Source organism: Dermochelys coriacea, chromosome 18 (assembly GCF_009764565.3).
Source record: "Dermochelys coriacea isolate rDerCor1 chromosome 18, rDerCor1.pri.v4, whole genome shotgun sequence".
Lineage (NCBI taxonomy): Eukaryota > Metazoa > Chordata > Testudines > Dermochelyidae > Dermochelys > Dermochelys coriacea.
In genome coordinates, this window is record NC_050085.1 from 20104068 (window position 1) to 20122304 (window position 18237).

Genomic DNA, 18237 nt, shown 5'->3' on the forward strand with positions numbered 1-18237 from the left:
CCGCCCCGCGGCTCGCCGTTCCCTCCGCTCATTGGTCAGCTCCCGTGTCCGTCCCGCCTCGGGGTGAGTCAGGCTCCCCCGGGCCAAGCGGCGGGTTGAGAGGCCACCGCTGGGTGCAGGAGCCGCAGCGGGTGAGGAGCCCGGCCCCCAGCCCCCGAGTCAGCCCTCCTCCCTGCCCCCCAGCCAGCCCCCCCAATCAGCCCTCCCTCCACTCCCTGCCCCCCAGCCCCCGAGTCAGCCCTCCTCCCTGCCCCCCCACTCCCTGAGTCAGCCCCCTGCTCCCCCACTCAGCCCTCCCCCCACTCCCTGCCCCCCAGCCCCCGAGTCAGCCCTCCTCCCTGCCCCCCCACTCCCTGAGTCAGCCCCCTGCTCCCCCAATCAGCCCTCCCCCCCACTCCCTGCCCCCCAGCCCCCGAGTCAGCCCTCCTCCTGCCCCCCCACTCCCTGAGTCAGCCCCCTGCTCCCCCAATCAGCCCTCCCCCCACTCCCTGCCCCCCAGCCCCCGAGTCAGCCCTCCTCCCTGCCCCCCCACTCCCTGAGTCAGCCCCCTGCTCCCCCAATCAGCCCTCCCCCCACTCCCTGCCCCCCCACTCCCTGCCCCCCCAGCCCCCGAGTCAGCCCTCCTCCCTGCCCCCCCAGCCAGCCCCCCCACTCCCTGAGTCAGCCCCCTGCTCCCCCAATCAGCCCTCCCCCCACTCCCTGCCCCCCACTCCCTGCCCCCCAGCCCCCGAGTCAGCCCTCCTCCCTGCCCCCCAGCCAGCCCCCCACTCCCTGAGTCAGCCCCCTGCTCCCCCAATCAGCCCTCCCCCCACTCCCTGCCCCCCAGCCCCCGAGTCAGCCCTCCTCCCTGCCCCCCAGCCCGCCCCCCAATCCCTGAGTCAGCCCCCTGCTCCCCCCAATCAGCCCTCCCTCCACTCCCTGCCCCCCAGCCCCCGAGTCAGCCCTCCTCCCTGCCCCCCCACTCCCTGAGTCAGCCCCCTGCTCCCCCAATCAGCCCTCCCCCCACTCCCTGCCCCCCCCACTCCCTGCCCCCCAGCCCCCGAGTCAGCCCTCCTCCCTGCCCCCCAGCCAGCCCCCCAATCTCTGAGTCAGCCCCCTGCTCCCCCAATCAGCCCTCCCCCCACTCCCTGCCCCCCAGCCCCCGAGTCAGCCCTCCTCCCTGCCCCCCAGCCAGCCCCCCAATCCCTGAGTCAGCCCCCTGCTCCCCCAATCAGCCCTCCCTCCACTCCCTGCCCCCCCACTCCCTGCCCCCCAGCCCCCGAGTCAGCCCTCCTCCCTGCCCCCCAGCCAGCCCCCCAATCCCTGAGTCAGCCCCCAATCAGCCCTCCCTCCACTCCCTGCCCCCCACTCCCTGAGTCAGCCCCCTGCTCCCCCAATCAGCCCTCCCTCCACTCCCTGCCCCCCAGCCCCCGAGTCAGCCCTCCTCCCTGCCCCCCAGCCAGCCCCCCCAATCAGCCCTCCCTCCACTCCCTGCCCCCCCACTCCCTGAGTCAGCCCCCTGCTCCCCCAATCAGCCCTCCCCCCACTCCCTGCCCCCCAGCCCCCGAGTCAGCCCTCCTCCCTGCCCCCCAGCCAGCCCCCCCAATCCCTGAGTCAGCCCTCCTCCCTGCCCCCCCAATCAGCCCTCCCTCCACTCCCTGCCCCCCACTCCCTGCCCCCCAGCCCCCGAGTCAGCCCTCCTCCCTGCCCCCCATCCCCCCCCAATCCCTGAGTCAGCCCCCAATCAGCCCTCCCTCCACTCCCTGCCCCCCACTCCCTGAGTCAGCCCCCTGCTCCCCCAATCAGCCCTCCTCCACTCCCTGCCCCCCAGCCCCCGAGTCAGCCCTCCTCCCTGCCCCCCAGCCAGCCCCCCCAATCAGCCCTCCCTCCACTCCCTGCCCCCCACTCCCTGAGTCAGCCCCCTGCTCCCCCCAATCAGCCCTCCCTCCACTCCCTGCCCCCCAGCCCCCGAGTCAGCCCTCCTCCCTGCCCCCCAGCCAGCCCCCCCAATCCCTGAGTCAGCCCTCCTCCCTGCCCCCCCAATCAGCCCTCCCTCCACTCCCTGCCCCCCCACTCCCTGCCCCCCAGCCCCCGAGTCAGCCCTCCTCCCTGCCCCCCAGCCAGCCCCCCAATCCCTGAGTCAGCCCCAATCAGCCCTCCCTCCACTCCCTGCCCCCCACTCCCTGAGTCAGCCCCCTGCTCCCCCAATCAGCCCTCCCTCCACTCCCTGCCCCCCAGCCCCCGAGTCAGCCCTCCTCCCTGCCCCCCAGCCAGCCCCCCCAATCAGCCCTCCCTCCACTCCCTGCCCCCCCACTCCCTGAGTCAGCCCCCTGCTCCCCCAATCAGCCCTCCCTCCACTCCCTGCCCCCCCAGCCCCCGAGTCAGCCCTCCTCCCTGCCCCCCAGCCAGCCCCCCCAATCCCTGAGTCAGCCCCCAATCAGCCCTCCCTCCACTCCCTGCCCCCCAATCCCTGAGTCAGCCCCCTGCTCCCCCAATCAGCCCTCCCTCCACTCCCTGCCCCCCCACTCCCTGCCCCCCAGCCCCCGAGTCAGCCCTCCTCCCTGCCCCCCAGCCAGCCCCCCCAATCCCTGAGTCAGCCCCCAATCAGCCCTCCCTCCACTCCCTGCCCCCCAATCCCTGAGTCAGCCCCCTGCTCCCCCAATCAGCCCTCCCTCCACTCCCTGCCCCCCCACTCCCTGCCCCCCAGCCCCCGAGTCAGCCCTCCTCCCTGCCCCCCAGCCAGCCCCCCCAATCCCTGAGTCAGCCCTCCTCCCTGCCCCCCCAATCAGCCCTCCCTCCACTCCCTGCCCCCCCACTCCCTGCCCCCCAGCCCCCGAGTCAGCCCTCCCTCCACTCCCTGCCCCCCAGCCCCCGAGTCAGCCCTCCTCCCTGCCCCCCAGCCAGCCCCCCAATCCCTGAGTCAGCCCCCAATCAGCCCTCCCTCCACTCCCTGCCCCCCAGCCCCCGAGTCAGCCCTCCTCCCTGCCCCCCAGCCAGCCCCCCCACTCCCTGAGTCAGCCCCCTGCTCCCCCAATCAGCCCTCCCTCCACTCCCTGCCCCCCCACTCCCTGCCCCCCAATCCCTGAGTCAGCCCCCTGCTCCCCCAATCAGCCCTCCCTCCACTCCCTGCCCCCCCACTCCCTGCCCCCCAGCCCCCGAGTCAGCCCCCCCCAATCCCTGAGTCAGCCCCCAATCAGCCCTCCCTCCACTCCCTGCCCCCCAATCCCTGCCAGCCCCCTCAGGCCCCCAGCCCCCTCCACTCCCTGCCCCCCAATCCCTGAGTCAGCCCCCTGCTCCCCCAATCAGCCCTCCCTCCACTCCCTGCCCCCCCACTCCCTGCCCCCCAATCCCTGAGTCAGCCCTCCTCCCTGCCCCCCAGCCAGCCCCCCCAATCCCTGAGTCAGCCCCCTGCTCCCCCAATCAGCCCTCCCTCCACTCCCTGAGTCAGCCCTCCTCCCTGCCCCCCAGCCAGCCCCCCCCAATCCCTGAGTCAGCCCCCAATCAGCCCTCCCTCCACTCCCTGCCCCCCACTCCCTGAGTCAGCCCCCTGCTCCCCCAATCAGCCCTCCCTCCACTCCCTGCCCCCCCACTCCCTGCCCCCCAGCCCCCGAGTCAGCCCTCCTCCCTGCCCCCCAGCCAGCCCCCCAATCCCTGAGTCAGCCCCCAATCAGCCCTCCCTCCACTCCCTGCCCCCCACTCCCTGCCCCCCAATCCCTGAGTCAGCCCCCTGCTCTCCCTGCCCCCCAATCCCTGAGTCAGCCCCCTGCTCCCCCAATCAGCCCTCCCTCCACTCCCTGCCCCCCCACTCCCTGCCCCCCAGCCCCCGAGTCAGCCCTCCTCCCTGCCCCCCAGCCAGCCCCCCCAATCCCTGAGTCAGCCCCCAATCAGCCCTCCCTCCACTCCCTGCCCCCCAATCCCTGCCAGCCCCCTCAGGCCCCCAGCCCCCTCCACTCCCTGCCCCCCAATCCCTGAGTCAGCCCCCTGCTCCCCCAATCAGCCCTCCCTCCACTCCCTGCCCCCCACTCCCTGCCCCCCAATCCCTGAGTCAGCCCTCCTCCCTGCCCCCCAGCCAGCCCCCCCAATCCCTGAGTCAGCCCCCAATCAGCCCTCCCTCCACTCCCTGCCCCCCCACTCCCTGCCAGCCCCCTCAGGCCCCCAGCCCCCTCCACTCCCTGCCCCCCAATCCCTGAGTCAGCCCCCTGCTCCCCCAATCAGCCCTCCCTCCACTCCCTGCCCCCCAATCCCCGAGTCAGCCCTCCTCCCTGCCCCCCAGCCAGCCCCCCCAATCCCTGAGGCAGCCCCCTGCTCCCCCAATCAGCCCTCCCTCCACTCCCTGCCCCCCAATCCCTGAGTCAGCCCTCCTCCCTGCCCCCCAGCCAGCCCCCCCCATCCCTGAGTCAGCCCCCAATCAGCCCTCCCTCCACTCCCTGCCCCCCAATCCCTGAGTCAGCCCTCCTCCCTGCCCCCCCACTCCCTGCCAGCCCCCTCAGGCCCCCAGCCCCCTCCACTCCCTGCCCCCCAATCCCTGAGTCAGCCCTCCTCCCTGCCCCCCCACTCCCTGCCAGCCCCCTCCACTCCCTGCGTCAGCTCTCCTCCCTGCCCCCCCACTCCCTGCCAGCCCCCTCCACTCCCTGCGTCAGCTCTCCTCCCTGCCCCCCAATCCCTGAGTCAGCTCTCCTCCCTGCCCCCCCACTCCCTGCCAGCCCCCTCCACTCCCTGCCCCCCAATCCCTGAGTCAGCCCTCCTCCCTGCCCCCCCCAGCCCCCCCACTCCCTGCCAGCCCCCTCAGGCCCCCAGCCCCCTCCACTCCCTGAGTCAGCCCTCCTCCCTGCCCCCAGCCAGCCCCCCCAATCCGTAAGCCAGGCCCCTGCTCCCCCAATCCCTGAGTCAGCCCTCCACTCCCTGCCCCCCCAGCTAGCCCCCCCAATCCCTAAGCCAGCCCGGTGCTCCCCCAATCCCTGAGTCAGCCCTCCACTCCCTGCCCCCCCAGCTAGCCCCCCCCCAATCCCTAAGCCAGCCCGGTGCTCCCCCAATCCCTGAGTCAGCCCTCCACGCTCTGCCCCTCCACTCCCTGCCAGCCCCCTCAGGCCCTAAGCCAGCCCCCTGCTCCCCCAATCCCTGGGTCAGCCCTCCTCTCTGCCCCCCCCAGCCTCTAAACCAGCCCCTGGCCCCCCCAATCCCTAAACCAGCCCCCTGCTCCCCTAATCCCTGAGTCAGCCCCCCTGCCCCCAGCCCCCCCTGCCCTGAGCCAGCCCGCCCCCTGCTCCCCAAATCCCCAAGTCAGCCCTCCTCCCCCCAGCCCCTAAACCAGCTCCCTGCTTCCCCCAGCCTCCCTCCAGTCCCTGGCCCCACTCTCCTGCTTCCCCTGGACTCTCAACCCCTAAGCCAGCCTTCCTCCCTCCTGCTCCCAGCCCCCTCCAGTCCCTGGCCCCCCAGCCCCTAAACCAGCCCCCTGCTCCTCAATCCCTGAGTCAGCCCTCCTCCCAACCCCTAAACCAGCTCCATGCTCCCCCCATCCCCCCTCCAGTCCCTGGCCCCACTCTCCTGCTTCCCCTGCACCCCCCCCCCCAACCCCTAAGCCAGCCCTCCTTCCTCCTGCTCCCCACAGCCCAGACCCTCAAACCACATAGGGCTGGTGTTGCCCTGAAAGTCCCTCTCTGCCCCCCACCCCGGGGGCGACGACAGGCTCCCAGTTTGAAAACCTTGGATTGAAGTTTATCAGGAATACAAATGAGGAAATGTGATCTGTAAAATTATAGGCCTTTTAACCCAGTAGGCTCCCATTAAATTCTCCCTGTCTCCATTTTGTGAAAGGCTGAGATTGGTGAAACACCATTAGAGAGATGAACTTGATGACAAAGGGTTTCAGTGAGCTCCAGGAATTAAGCAGCCGAAGGCAACAGATACCAGTATGGAAGCTTCCCAGCGGTAGATCCACGCTGAGTAAATCGGCTCAAGCAGTCAGACGCTACTATGAGAACCAAGTATTTAATATGCTGCTATTTTAATCACATTTTAGACATGATAAAATGGGATTTGATTTGGGAAGCAAAGGGTTATAAAGGGCTGCCTTGCTAGCACTATACACCTTCTGGGAAGTATTCAGCACCTTGCAGGCTGGCATTTTGGGCAGCAGCTTCTTTCAGGCTTAAACTCCAAAGAAAGGAAAATCCCATTAAGTAGAATGGATTCTGCACACCACAGGAGCCAATCATATGCCATTTGCTTATCCACAAAATATTGGGGCCTCTCAAGGCAAGTGCAGCAAAGGCCAGCTGTAATATGCAGGTAATGGCAAGAAGTGGATTTTCATCCCTCCTATGCAATTTCAATGCTTTGTTTATCAGCAAAATCATAGTCCCACCCCCAGGATTAATGCTGACAGTTCCAAAAGGGGTTAGGCACATAGTTTCAAGGGGATTTGGGCATTTAATTCCCTTGAAAATCTTAGCTGAAAGAAAGTAGGAGAAAGGAATTTAAGCATTTGATGAAGGCTTTCTTTGTGAGGGTCTGATCCTGCAGTGAACTCAGTGCCTCTTGTGACATGTTGAGCCCCCTCTATTCCCACCAACTTCAACATAGAAGTGAGGATACTTTGCAGATCAGGCTCTGACCTTGAGCTGCCCATCATTGCTGGTTGTCACATCATAGAATGGATTTACACCTACGTTTCTGCCAACCTACAGTTAAAAAGACACATCCAGTTAATGGTCTAACTTCCTCCTATTTGCCAGGCTGATATCAAACCTGCTGGCTTCTCCGAGTCAGAGTATGAGCCTCAGGTGGAGGAATTACAGAGATCTTTTCTAATGCGCCCTGGATGTCCTAGATTTAGTAACAGAGCAACTTCAACATCCCAGCTTGGTAAGGCTCACAAGGGAGATCAGCAAACTCCTCAATACCCTTTCTTGTAATACATTAAGCTGTTTCTCCCACACAATAGCCCTTATTTCCGCAGTACTCCTGTTTAAGTCCTACAAATGGTTTCCCCATTCATTCATCAAATTGCAGGTAGCTAGAGTACTGATGATTCCCTCAGCACGACTTTAACATGTAATATGGATCTTGCACTTGACGAGTATGTATTTGCTAGTAGGGGCTTTTGACAGCATCATTTATTTAGCATTGCCTCAATGCTACCACAGAGTTAAAAAAGAAAAGCCTAGCTGGTAGTAAGTGAAAAACCCAAAGGCAAGCAGACATGATCCGAGAAGGAGGAGGCCAAGACCACCCAAACAAAAAATCATCCTGCCATTCAGAGGGCCTCCAGACCACCAGCTACCTAGAGTTCCAGCTTCTCTTATTCTCTTCTCTCTTATCTAGGAGGCAGGCAAGTTGGCTCCCTTTCCCTTAGACAGCAGGTCAGGGAAGAAACAATTTAACCAAGTTCATAAGGCCCTTACCTTAGAGGGTTGAGTCAAAGCAAATAATCAGAACACAAAGCCTCTGAGGCCTAGGTCAGGCTGGTGACCAGTGGGACAGTTGAACCACTATCACCAGCACCACTTCTGGTTCCTTTCTCTCTTACTCAGCTGTCTTTCCCTGTTTATAAATAGCCCCAGGGCGGGGCAGGGTGCTTCTTGATTGCACCTGGGCTGTTTAGGCTGTAAACTCCACATTGTCTCTTGAAGGGGTGGTTTCAGAATACGGTAGTCCTACTGAAAGGAGTTTTTCCCCTATGTCCTGAACACCAGCCCCATTTTTCAGGCTAAGGAACCTTTGTGCTTATGCTGGGCTATGACAGTTTTATGCTGAACAGAGTTTCAGAACTAGTTTCTGGATGCTCTGGTGGTCCTTTTTAGTCTTAACCTCTGTGACTGAAGACAGATTTTTCCTTATTCAGAAGGACGAGGTGACTCAGATCTCAGCCCCTTTCATTCTATCATAAGTTTGTGTTACCATGACCATGTAAATCTACCTGGATATTAAAAGTGATAGGTTCCTCACATGCCTGAACTAGGAATTCAGTATAAATGTTTAATATTTAAATCAGTCTATCTTATTTTGCATAAAACCCACATTCTCTTCACTTCTCTGAAACTGGTAAGAGTTTCAACACTTTGGCTTATACCCTCTGTCAAGTTAAAGTGCTGACAATCTGGAATGCCTCAAATGGATATTTTTCCTTGCTAAAAACAAAAAAGAAACCACTTAGCAGTAACCAGAATTTTTTTTTTTTAAACACAGAAAGTACTTTAGCAGACATTCCTGATTTGCGCTATAATTTCAGTACCATCAGTTTGTCCTCCCAACTCAGCTTGGAAGAGTGGAGTGCTGCCTTTCAGAACACACATTCATTAGAATCAGTCACCAAAGGTAAGGGTAAGGATATGACTGTGAAGAGTGTGCATGTGTGTTTTCCCAGGAGGGTAAAAATCAGCTGTGAAATTGGTGTGTTTGTAAGTTAGCGCATTACACTGCTCTAGGAAACACCACTGGGCTTGTCTTGGTTGCTCTTTTTAACCAGTTAGTGGCATGACATGATCTCCAAGCTATATACTCCATAAAGCAACCTGCACCATGTAGTAGAAGTGCTGCCTATAGTTCTTCAGGGTCCCTGTTCCAGTCTAGGTGTGGTTATATGCAGGGCACAGGGCACATACAAATCCAGCCATAAGTTGGAGAATTTTGCTGATTAAGGTTGTAGCCAGCAGTTTGAACAAGACAACTCCCTTTTGAAGCCTGTCCATTGCAGGCTGGGTCACTGCTTTTAATTCAATATGGTAAATAATCATTTCTGAGGAGTTTTTTGAATGGTACAGTCAGTGGAACCCAAAGCGCTGAGGTTAGTAATTGAGATTTGTTGCCAGAAGAAATAAGTTTGACAGAATAAATATGTTTTTCCAAGTCTCTGGTTGCTATTTAGATAAATGCTCTTTCCACTATTTCCCTCTCCCTCACCCACCAGAAGCTGGCCAGTTCCCACACAGTAGAAGTCTCACTGGTCTCTCTAAGTGGAAGAGTTTCACAGAAGGAATAGTTCCACCTGAACAACAAAGAGGACCTAGAGAGAGTAAAATCCCATGGTACATTAATGTAATCCGTGAGAAGGTAAGAAAATGTTGCTATAATACTTCAAAAAGAAGAAGAGACCACACACGTAGTTAATTGCAAAGTGATCCAGCTAGAAAATTAACTTTCTAAGGGTGTGATGTAAATTAAGTTAATAATATAATTGTATTTGGATAAATGGATTCATCAAAGGATCTCAAAGTTCTTTTTCAAAACAACGTGAAGTGCAGGAAAGAAGGGAAAGCAAATAGAGGAAAATGGCAGCAAGTCCACGTAAAATAAGAAAGAACCTAGGAGTTCTGGGTCCTAGTCCCTTAGACTAGATGCCATTAAATTCCCTACAGATGGGCAGATATTGAAATACAGTACATCATCCCCTCGCATGCCATTCATCCATCTTTTTCTTGCTCACCAGTATCCCATCAAACCTAAGATACATTGTTTGAGTGAACAGTATGCCTGTTTCTATTCCCAGGAACGATGCTTGTTGATGATGGGAGAAGAGATTATTCGTCTTTCAAGATGTGTGGAGGAATGTGCAAGGAAGGATGATGTAATCTCTATCCTTAGAGATGAGATGGAGAATCTGAAGAAGCATCTGGAGCTGCTCAGGAGGGAAAGTGTCATCACAAATGAGGTGACTTGCACTCATTTTCTCTGTATGAAATGAAGCACACATTTAAGATAGCCATTTTGTCTCTCACTACGAGGTCTATCAGCAGTGGCCATCACTAGAGGAAAAGCTGATGGTGATAACCCTTGTGGTCCCTTCCGATCCTATGATGTAAGCAGATAGGAGATTTCCTCAAACAGGCGTGTGCGCACACACATGCACACACACACATACACCAGACTGAGGAATGAGGTTCAAAATAAAAGCTATTTAAGGCCCTCCTTGTGCTCTGAATTCACTAGTAGCACAGTGAGAGGGAAGAGCATTCTGGGTAATTATATGCAAATGAGACACACCCATTTTGATTATGAGCTTCATAAGGGATATAATAAAGCTACTGACTGTCACTGTGCCAGTCGGTGGCAATCTGAAGCAGAATGGAACGCTGGGAGTGCTCATTTGTGCATAATTTTCTAAACACATTATGAACTTCCCCAGAGCCATTGTGGAGGCCTAGCACTAAGAATTCACTGACAAGGTGAGGTATATTTGTGGTTACTGCACCAAGCTCTTTCCTTTATGTGCTGCAAGCTAGGAGTGTGGAAAGCAGCTTCCTACTTTTAGCTTCCTAGGTAGTTTTCCTTATACTAAATATTTTCCCTTGCAGAAAGATGCAGCCTCAGAACCTGTAACTGACGACAGCAAGACAAAGATGGCTAGGCTAAGCAGCTCAGTGCAGGATGGCTTAGGACAAAGCAGCACTAGAGAAGATTTGAGAGAGGAGGTGGCATGTTTAAAATTAAAACTAAGCTACTCTGATAAAATGCTGGACTCCAAAATTGCTAGCCTGTCTGAGTCCTTGATGAAAGACCAGGAGGAACTATGGCAACTGGAAAAGGAGGTGAAAGAGGATCTGCACTAGTCCAGACATGGCAAAAGAAACTGACAGTAGAATGAGAGGAGTCTCTGCTATTATGTGCTTTTCACACTGCTGCTAAATGTGTCCTTTAGTGACTGCATCCCCTAGATCAGTGCTACTCAAAGTGGTGGTCCGTGGACCGGTGCCGGTCTGCAAGCCATCAGCTGCCAGTCTGAGCGCACATTGGGAAAAAAAATTGCTGGTCCCCCACATCAAATAGCTTGAGAAGCACTGTTCTAGATCAGCATTTCTCAAATGCAACCACTGTGGTTGCATGCGACCACCAGGGGCTTTTCCTGTGGCCACAGCCTCTTGGGCAGTGATTCAGAGGGATGGGGCAGCAAAGAGAGGTTGGGTCCTGCCCCCCTCTTGAGCCACAAATGTCGGAGCAGCAGACAACCGGTGTAAGTTCCCCACCTTCCCGGGGGTGGTGGGGCTCAGGCTTCCGGCTTTAGCTCTGGTGTGGTGGGCAGCAGGCTCTGGCCTCATGGTGGTGGGCTCTGACCATGGGGCTTTGGGCTCTGGCTGCATAGTGGCGGGCTCAGTTCTCTGGCTGCTGGGCTTCAGGTTCCAGTGGCTGGGCTTCAGACTAACCCCCCTCTTATCACCCCTGAACCCTCACCCATCCACCCCCATCTCCCTGGCCCCCACTGCATCTCTACCCACCTCCCCATCCAAGGCTTAATTTGTCCCCCCAGCTTGCCAGGGCTGCATAAGTCTGCTCTGAAAAGTGATATTTGCATGTTTGTTAATATCACTTTTCACTGCCTCCCAGCTAGATAACAAGTCTCTTGTGAAAAAGTGATCTTAAGAAACATACAAATATCACTTTTCACAGAAGGTTTTAGACTAGTTAGCAAGTCTAAAACCAAACAAACCTGCAACCAAAAAAGCAAAAGAAACAACAACAAAGACAGGAACATGCAAAGCATCTTATTTGTGTTTTTATTCTGTTAGGTCCAGTAAAGAATAGAGACAACTGTGTGTTGTTATTATTGAGTCTGCAAAAATACCCCTACATAAATAAATTACACTGATTGGACCTGTATATGTGCATATGCATTTGTTTTTCCTAAAGTTAATTAAGTATTTTAGGAAAAATTGTCAAAGCGGCCATCAGCATGAGACTCCACTCTCTGAGGCCACCCAAAAATTTGTTGCGAGAACCAATGCTCTAGCTTTCCCTTTCTCCCCCAACCCCTTTGGGTCTCTGATTTGCAGACATGGGAAAGTGTATACAGAAAACCAAAGAATTTAGAAACATCATTATAAAGAAAAACTTAGGTTAACATTTCTGGGCCAAATTCTGCTTTCAGTTACATCAGTGTAAATTAAGGAACATCTACAACAAGATAAATTCATATAATTTAATCCCCCTTCCCTGATCCATTGCTGTGAAGATTCCACGGAAATTGTCTAACCACAGGAGCCAAAGAGATCAATGTGGATAGATCCTAAAATAAATCCTCCTAATTGTGCAGAGGGGGTCTATAAACAAACAAACAAACATCTAACTGCATTAGGCAGGAGGGCAGCCCAATAATGAACTTCCGGAAATCTTGCTCCAGGTCTGCGTGGGTTTATGGGTTGTGCCTCCAGGAGCATATTTTTTTTAATATCTAGACATTGTGAGGTCCCCAGATGCTCCAGTGCTGGACCCAATAGACACTTTTAGATAAAGAAGAAGAACAGGAAGCAGAGTTGTCCAAAAGTTGAAAAGGGAACTAGTAATTAAGCTGCAGCAGTTACTGAGTCATTTTCTTAAGCCGGTGTCAATGGTTCACCATACATTATATTATTCCATTTGTAAGGTGTCTGGCTCAGGGTTAGAGGTGCCCTAAATGCAACTCCTGAACTAGGCTCTCGTCCCTCCAATGTTCAGCTCTAGAAATGGAGCCTGATAGGACTAAAGTCAGTCTCTACTGAAGGCTGCATTTTGCTACAACTTTCAAAATTCTTCCTGTCCTTTTGTCCTTACAGTATTCAGAAATGCAGCAAAAGGGCTTGAGAGAAGAGGACATGGAAAAAGAGCTTCTCAGTGGTACAGAGATTGAAATGGCTTCTGAAGAGGAGGAGGAGAATGAGGCAGAGGTGGAAGAGAAAGCATCCCTGATCAAGCTCAGAGAATTCCAGCAAATGAACCAAGAACTCTGTAAAGAACTAGAGAAAGCAAAGATGGACTATGACATGGCCACAGGTACCAGGACTGGCATACGGGGAACACAAAAGGGCTAAAGACCAGAGAGTATCTGAAATTTTAGTGGCTCGATCCCAAACTCTTCCCCTGTTCTGTGAACAGTTTGTATGCTGGTTAAGGGGAGCAAGAGGAAGTCATAATTGTGGCTCAGTTCCCTCTGTCTAGGAAGGATCTACATTAGATCTTCACTGAGAGTCTGCAGCTTCTATTCCCTCTGCAGTTTTAAAGGTAGCTTCCCCACAACAGCAGCTACTTTTGAATTATTTTTCCTTACAGCTTGCCTGGTAAAGATGCCTATTACCAACCAAGGGCAGATTCTACTTAAAAGTGCTTGGTAAAGTTTGGACCACTAAACAATGCGGGTGCTAATCAAGAGCAACTTTTGAACAAAGAGGAGCAGCCCTGTATAGCTAGCAGCACTTTGGCAACTGTGACGTGTCCAGCTTCTGTCGCTAACCTGGAGGGAGCTTATGCGTATCAGACCATTTCTAAGTCTTTGGACTCTTGCACAAGATGAATGTGGCTGGCATTAAGAAATGGACACTTCAATTCAGTGATGCGATAAAGTATCATTCAGCTGAAGTGTTAACCCTCACTGTACTTCTGTAGTGACTGTAGTTCTAAGAACTTATGTCCACAACCAGATGACTTTTGGATTATGGAATAAAATGACTGGCCCCTTTTTCATCACTTGGGGGAGGTTTCCTGAGGGCTTTAGTAGGGATTCAGTTGGTTCAGAACTCTACTCTGATTATACAGGTACCATCACTTCCTTGCAAAGGCAGCTGGCTTTCCAGGAGTCACAGCTGCGGAGAACTGAGTCTGAAAAGGAAATGCTACAGAAGGAGCTTAGAGAGCGGGGAAATCAACTACAAGCCATGTCTGCCAAGGTACAATCACTAAGAGCACAACACAGTCCTTTGGCCACCATTGTGTAGTGTGGGAAACTGGGAATTCTTTGTGAGACTTGTTTTTATTCTTTTTTTAACAGTCAGGAAATCATGATTATGTGACCTGTAGTAATGGGGAAGATGTGTTAACTGGAGCTTTTTCTCTCAGTTTTCCAGTCTTCGAGAAGAACGGAAGCATGAAGAAATGATGGGAATAATAGAGAGAGAAAATTACAAACTCCGACAGGTGACTCATTGGTGCAAAATCCTGTGCTCAGTTACAGCAGCCAACACCCTAATTCTCCCTGCTGTGCACCTCTTAGGCCTGGGCCTGTATAAATTAAAGAGAACAATACCATTTTGTGAGCATCTTGTGCTCCTTTAGGTCCTTTCCTGCTCTCTCTCCAAATCCTGCATTGATGTCCTGTGTCTTTCAGTCTAGTTATTCACAACCCTAAACCCATCCATGTCCTCCCTAGTTTTGCAGGGGAGTCAGTCCCATGAAAATCAGAGATAGGATAGCCCTGGCATATTTTGTTTCTCAATACACTTTATTGCTCAGTTTAATTTTTCTAACGAGCCTGAATTGATGAAAAAGGGAACAAACCTGTTTTAATGGCTCTTGGAAGGATAGCTCAGTGGGGGGAAGGAGCTCAGTGGTTTGAGCATTGGCCTGCTAAACCCAGGGTTGTGAGTTCAATCCTTGAGGGGGCCATTTAGAGATCTGGGGCAAAAAAATTGGGGATTGTGCCTGCTTTCAGCAGGAGGTTGGACTAGATGATCTCCTTAGGTCCCTTCCAACCCTGATATTCTATGAGTCTATGAAAACAAAGTAGAATAATTATTAAATACTATAGGTAAACCTGGCAGGGGGACAAAGTCCCAAACCAGTAACGTTACTGGGCACTGACATATGCCGATGTTTGAGTAAGGCAGCTTTCTCCTTCATTCCTCCTGAACTGCATTTCTCCTCAGGACATTGTGGAACAAGAATCCAAACTGGATGAGAAAAACAAACTGATTGATGATTTGCAGAGCAAGATCAACCAGCTCCAGACAGAGGTTATGGTAGCCCAGCACCATGTGCAGAAGCAGCTGTGTGACCAAAGTGAGATGCAGAGCCAAGTTGAGACCTTGAAGCATACTGAGCAGCAGGCCAAAGTTGCACTGGAGTGCATCAGTGCCAGGGTAAAGGCGGCCTCCTTCACTTCGGGCCTCTCCCCTGAGGGAGGGACTCCAGCTAACGAGAACAAAGGCCCCAGTTTAGTCAGGGCCGTCCTTAGACACAATCACTGGGTGGACTTCATGGGATTCCCTTTGGCTCCTCAGTTCCAGCAGCTGGAATGGAGGGTCTGGCAGTTAACAGTCCACTTGCTTCCCAACCTTTCCTGGACGGCTTGGGCTCCTGCGCTTGCCAAGGGCCTTTGTTTCAGTTTGGGTCTTATGGGATACCAAGAAAAAAAAGACCCCAAGGTTTCAGAGCAGAATAGTTACAATGCCAAACTTCTCTCTGAATTTTATCCCACAGTCTCCCAACCCTTCTGGGATTCCCCCTCTCTCAAATACAGCAATAAGCTAAACAGCCATCATGGGAAGACATTTCTCCATATTTATTCTTAAAGGGCCATATTCAGACCTGCTGCAAGCAGGTGCAACTCCATGCAACCTCAGGTCAGATTTGCTTACATTACTAATTCAGAGACACACGTTGCCACTAGGTGTCTGTGTGAGGCTTCTGGTGAAGCCATCTGGAATTGCACATACTTAGCCCAGGGCAGAATTTCACAGAATTTCAGTCCTGCCCTTTGCTGGTGTCCTGGGGACATTCAGAGACATGAGAACCTGTCAGAAATGCCAGCTGTCATACCAACCCTCTTGTTGGCATATCTTAAAAGCAAGCGTTGCTTGAAATTCTCCCTCTAGTGAGAGAAGGTCTTTGCTTATGTCAAACAGTATCCCTCTTTAATTGGAGGAAACCTGGTTAACTCTTCAGCCTAAACTAAGGTAGTTTTTTTTTTTCCTTTTTAAAATCAAAGTTTGAAAGATTTCGAAGCAAAATAATTCAGGCCACATACAGCACTGCTGGCGTCAAATCCCCCCAAGCTGAAATTAGTGATGAGGAGGCACTAGAGGCTATGCAGGTATGTGATTCAGTGTGGAATGATGCTTCTGCTTGGACCCCTGAGCTGTGGACCAGCAGAGAGGTGAGGGGAGAAGGAAAAGTTTAATGATCCTATCACCTCCATGGCTAATGCTGGATTCTCCTGTGAATGTGTCTGATTTCCAGAGAATAATTAGCGAGCGGCTGGATTTTTATCAGATGCTGAAACAGAAGGGTGTGAAGGTCCCATCTCTCTTCAGCACTGAGCCAGCAAATTTGTCCTCTCCTAATTCTAAGACCAACAAAAAGAGTCCTGTGAAATAGGGTCTTGTACGCTGAGAGCTGATTCCTGCAGCTGAGTCACAGAGTCAGAAAGGCGCTTTTTCCTGAGGTTCTTTCCTGGTTGCATTTTGGTTTGTTCTCTGGTGTTTTGTTTTTTATTGACAAATTAAACTATTAAATCAGACTTCAACTGCATTCTGTTAAGCCAGCTGATCTCTAATTAGTCTACACTGTTGTCTCATAATTGGAGTTGGGGACTGAAATCAGCGCTCAATTTGCCATAAATCACTTATTCTCTCGCATTTTCCATCTGTAGAACAATCTCCGCCTCACACGGGAGGTGTGAGAGTTAATGTGACTTTGCAAAGTGCTTTGGGGGTCCTTGGATAAGAGGAGCTAGAAAATGAAAATGATTCCCTTTGTCGACACACCACCTGCTTTGGCCAGGTTATCCTATTGCTGCTCATCGTGCTCCTTTTAAACACAGGGTGCAGGCATAATCACTGGATCACCAAGCTTCTCTGGCCTGAAACAAGCACGCCTGCCAAACTTTCCAGATTCTAGCAATCACATCCAGGTCATCTCTGAGCATATTCTACAACAGGATGGTTCCCACCCACTGCTAGATATCACTAGTGCTGGCAATCTAAGCTTTAGTAATCAGTCTCCCCTTTCCCAACCTTAATGATATGCCACTATGCCAGGCTCTCATACAGTGTCACTGCCAGCCTCCCATTCAGCTGTGCACCCTCTAACCCACCATGGAGTTTGGACTGCTGCAAAGCCAGTTTTTATTTCAGGTTAGCTGAAACCTGTTCCTTATCGACTTAAACTGAACCAGAATAAGCCACTCTTTTTTCCGAAATAAGTGTCCACACAGGAGTTTGCATTGACTCAACTAAACTGGTCTAAATTCACATCTTTAGTTAAACCAGTGCAACCCGCCATGTAGACAAGCCTAAAATGTCTTTACAAACCTAAATATCCCAGTGAGGTTTTAGGGCCAGATTCTGAGACTGGTCTCCGTTTTAGTGGACACAAGTTGCGGATAATAGATTTATGGGTATAACTGGGAACTTAGACATCTAGAGGGCCTAAAATGCCAACACAAATAATTGCAGATGAAAAATTGTCCTTGCAGTTTGGTTCTTGCAAGACTGTGACTCAGGGCTGGGCTGAAAATCTGGCCCTTAAAATGTTAGTGTTCAGTTTTCCTCTGCAATAAACACAGTAGATGGTGTGTGTTCCTGGGTCCCCATTTCAAATGTCATGGCCAAATGACTAACCCTCTAGCGGTAAAGTAATCACCTTAGTAAGGCCTGGTCTAGAGTCTCTTATCTCTGGTATGAAATTAAAGTATCAGCTCAAGATATGGAACATGGACCAAGCTGTGCATTTTAAAGTGTGGTTCTTAAAATGATGCCTCCTTACTCGGCTAATCTGCCTGTTCTTATTCAATCATGTCTGCTGACTTCACGGGCTAAAATTAGGTTGCACTTTTTAGCTCTGTAGCACTCATACAGCTTTGAGAGCGGGACCTGGATTCTATTCTGGCTCATGCTCCCTTAGCAGAATTATTAATTGAGTTCCCATTGCAAAATCTTTTTTGTCAGCGATGTGTGAGCCATAGAAAACCAGCTTGATTTTCAGATACCAAGACAAGTTTGCAGGGCTGGCGATTAGAAAAATAAAATCTTTTGGATTGCAAAGTGAGCATAACTGAGCGACAAACAAGGAACACCACTCTGTCATTTCTACAGAGTCACTTTTCAACTGTACCTTATTGCCATTGATAACAGCAAGCTAGAAACCTGCCTTTGTGGCCAAAATTTTAAGCCAGTTCCATAATCAATGTGATGATCACCTCCTTGACATGCACATGGTTATTCCTTCTAACTAACAGAACAGGTCAAATACCCTAATATCTACTTCCCAGAAGACTTCCCCGTGTGCATCATGCCAATTCTGTGCTGTCAGCAGGTAGCTCCAAAGCCAGTTACAAATCGAAATTGCATGTTTGTGTTTTACCCCAACCAAGAGCCACACTTATGAATTTCCCACTGGACAAAGTTATTCCAAATGCATAAAACAGCCTCGTCCTCTGTATGAGATTTCTGGCTGAATTATGTCACAGTAAATAAAAGGTCTGGTTCTCCAGGGCCTGGACCTTGTGACCTCATCTACACCAGTGTAAAGTGGTGATGAAACGCTGCCAAATTAGGATTCTCCACTTACTTGTACCAT

The 18237-nt window shown here is 52.7% G+C and overlaps 1 protein-coding gene and 1 long non-coding RNA gene across 6 annotated transcripts; one reads left to right on the top strand and one right to left on the bottom strand.

Annotated features, from left to right (window-relative positions):
• The first annotated feature begins 49 nt into the window (after positions 1-49).
• CCDC27 (coiled-coil domain containing 27) lies at positions 50-17423 on the top strand. 5 transcript variants are annotated; one of them, XM_043499928.1, is made up of 12 exons: positions 50-131; positions 5794-5963; positions 6714-6843; positions 8167-8295; positions 8888-9030; positions 9467-9628; positions 12504-12720; positions 13480-13610; positions 13780-13857; positions 14586-14798; positions 15647-15751; positions 15898-17423. In XM_043499928.1, exons 2-12 carry the CDS (start codon positions 5823-5825, stop codon positions 16033-16035), a joined length of 1587 nt encoding a protein of 528 aa, XP_043355863.1. In that variant the 5' UTR covers positions 50-131; positions 5794-5822; the 3' UTR covers positions 16036-17423. The 5 variants fall into 5 exon arrangements, with proteins under 5 accessions (XP_043355863.1, XP_043355861.1, XP_038232976.1 ...); XM_038377048.2 differs by lacking the exon at positions 50-131 and adding an exon at positions 10272-10505 and having other exon boundaries at positions 5503-5963; XM_043499926.1 differs by having other exon boundaries at positions 14586-17423.
• Positions 5959-8172, bottom strand: LOC119845162. The gene is made up of 2 exons (XR_005289526.2): positions 7383-8172; positions 5959-6659 (listed from the first exon to the last, which is right to left on the bottom strand). It is a non-coding gene; the product is annotated as an uncharacterized LOC119845162 (long non-coding RNA).
• Positions 17424-18237: the final 814 nt, after the last annotated feature.

Coding starts and splice junctions, on each gene's coding strand:
- CCDC27 (XM_038377048.2), top strand. CDS start 5,823: ATGAACTTGATGACAAAGGGTTTCAGTGAGCTCCAGGAATTAAGCAGC. Junction 6,844..8,166: donor AACTTCAACATCCCAGCTTG/GTAAGGCTCACA, acceptor TTTTAAACACAG/AAAGTACTTTAGCAGACATT. Junction 8,296..8,887: donor ATTAGAATCAGTCACCAAAG/GTAAGGGTAAGG, acceptor CTCACCCACCAG/AAGCTGGCCAGTTCCCACAC.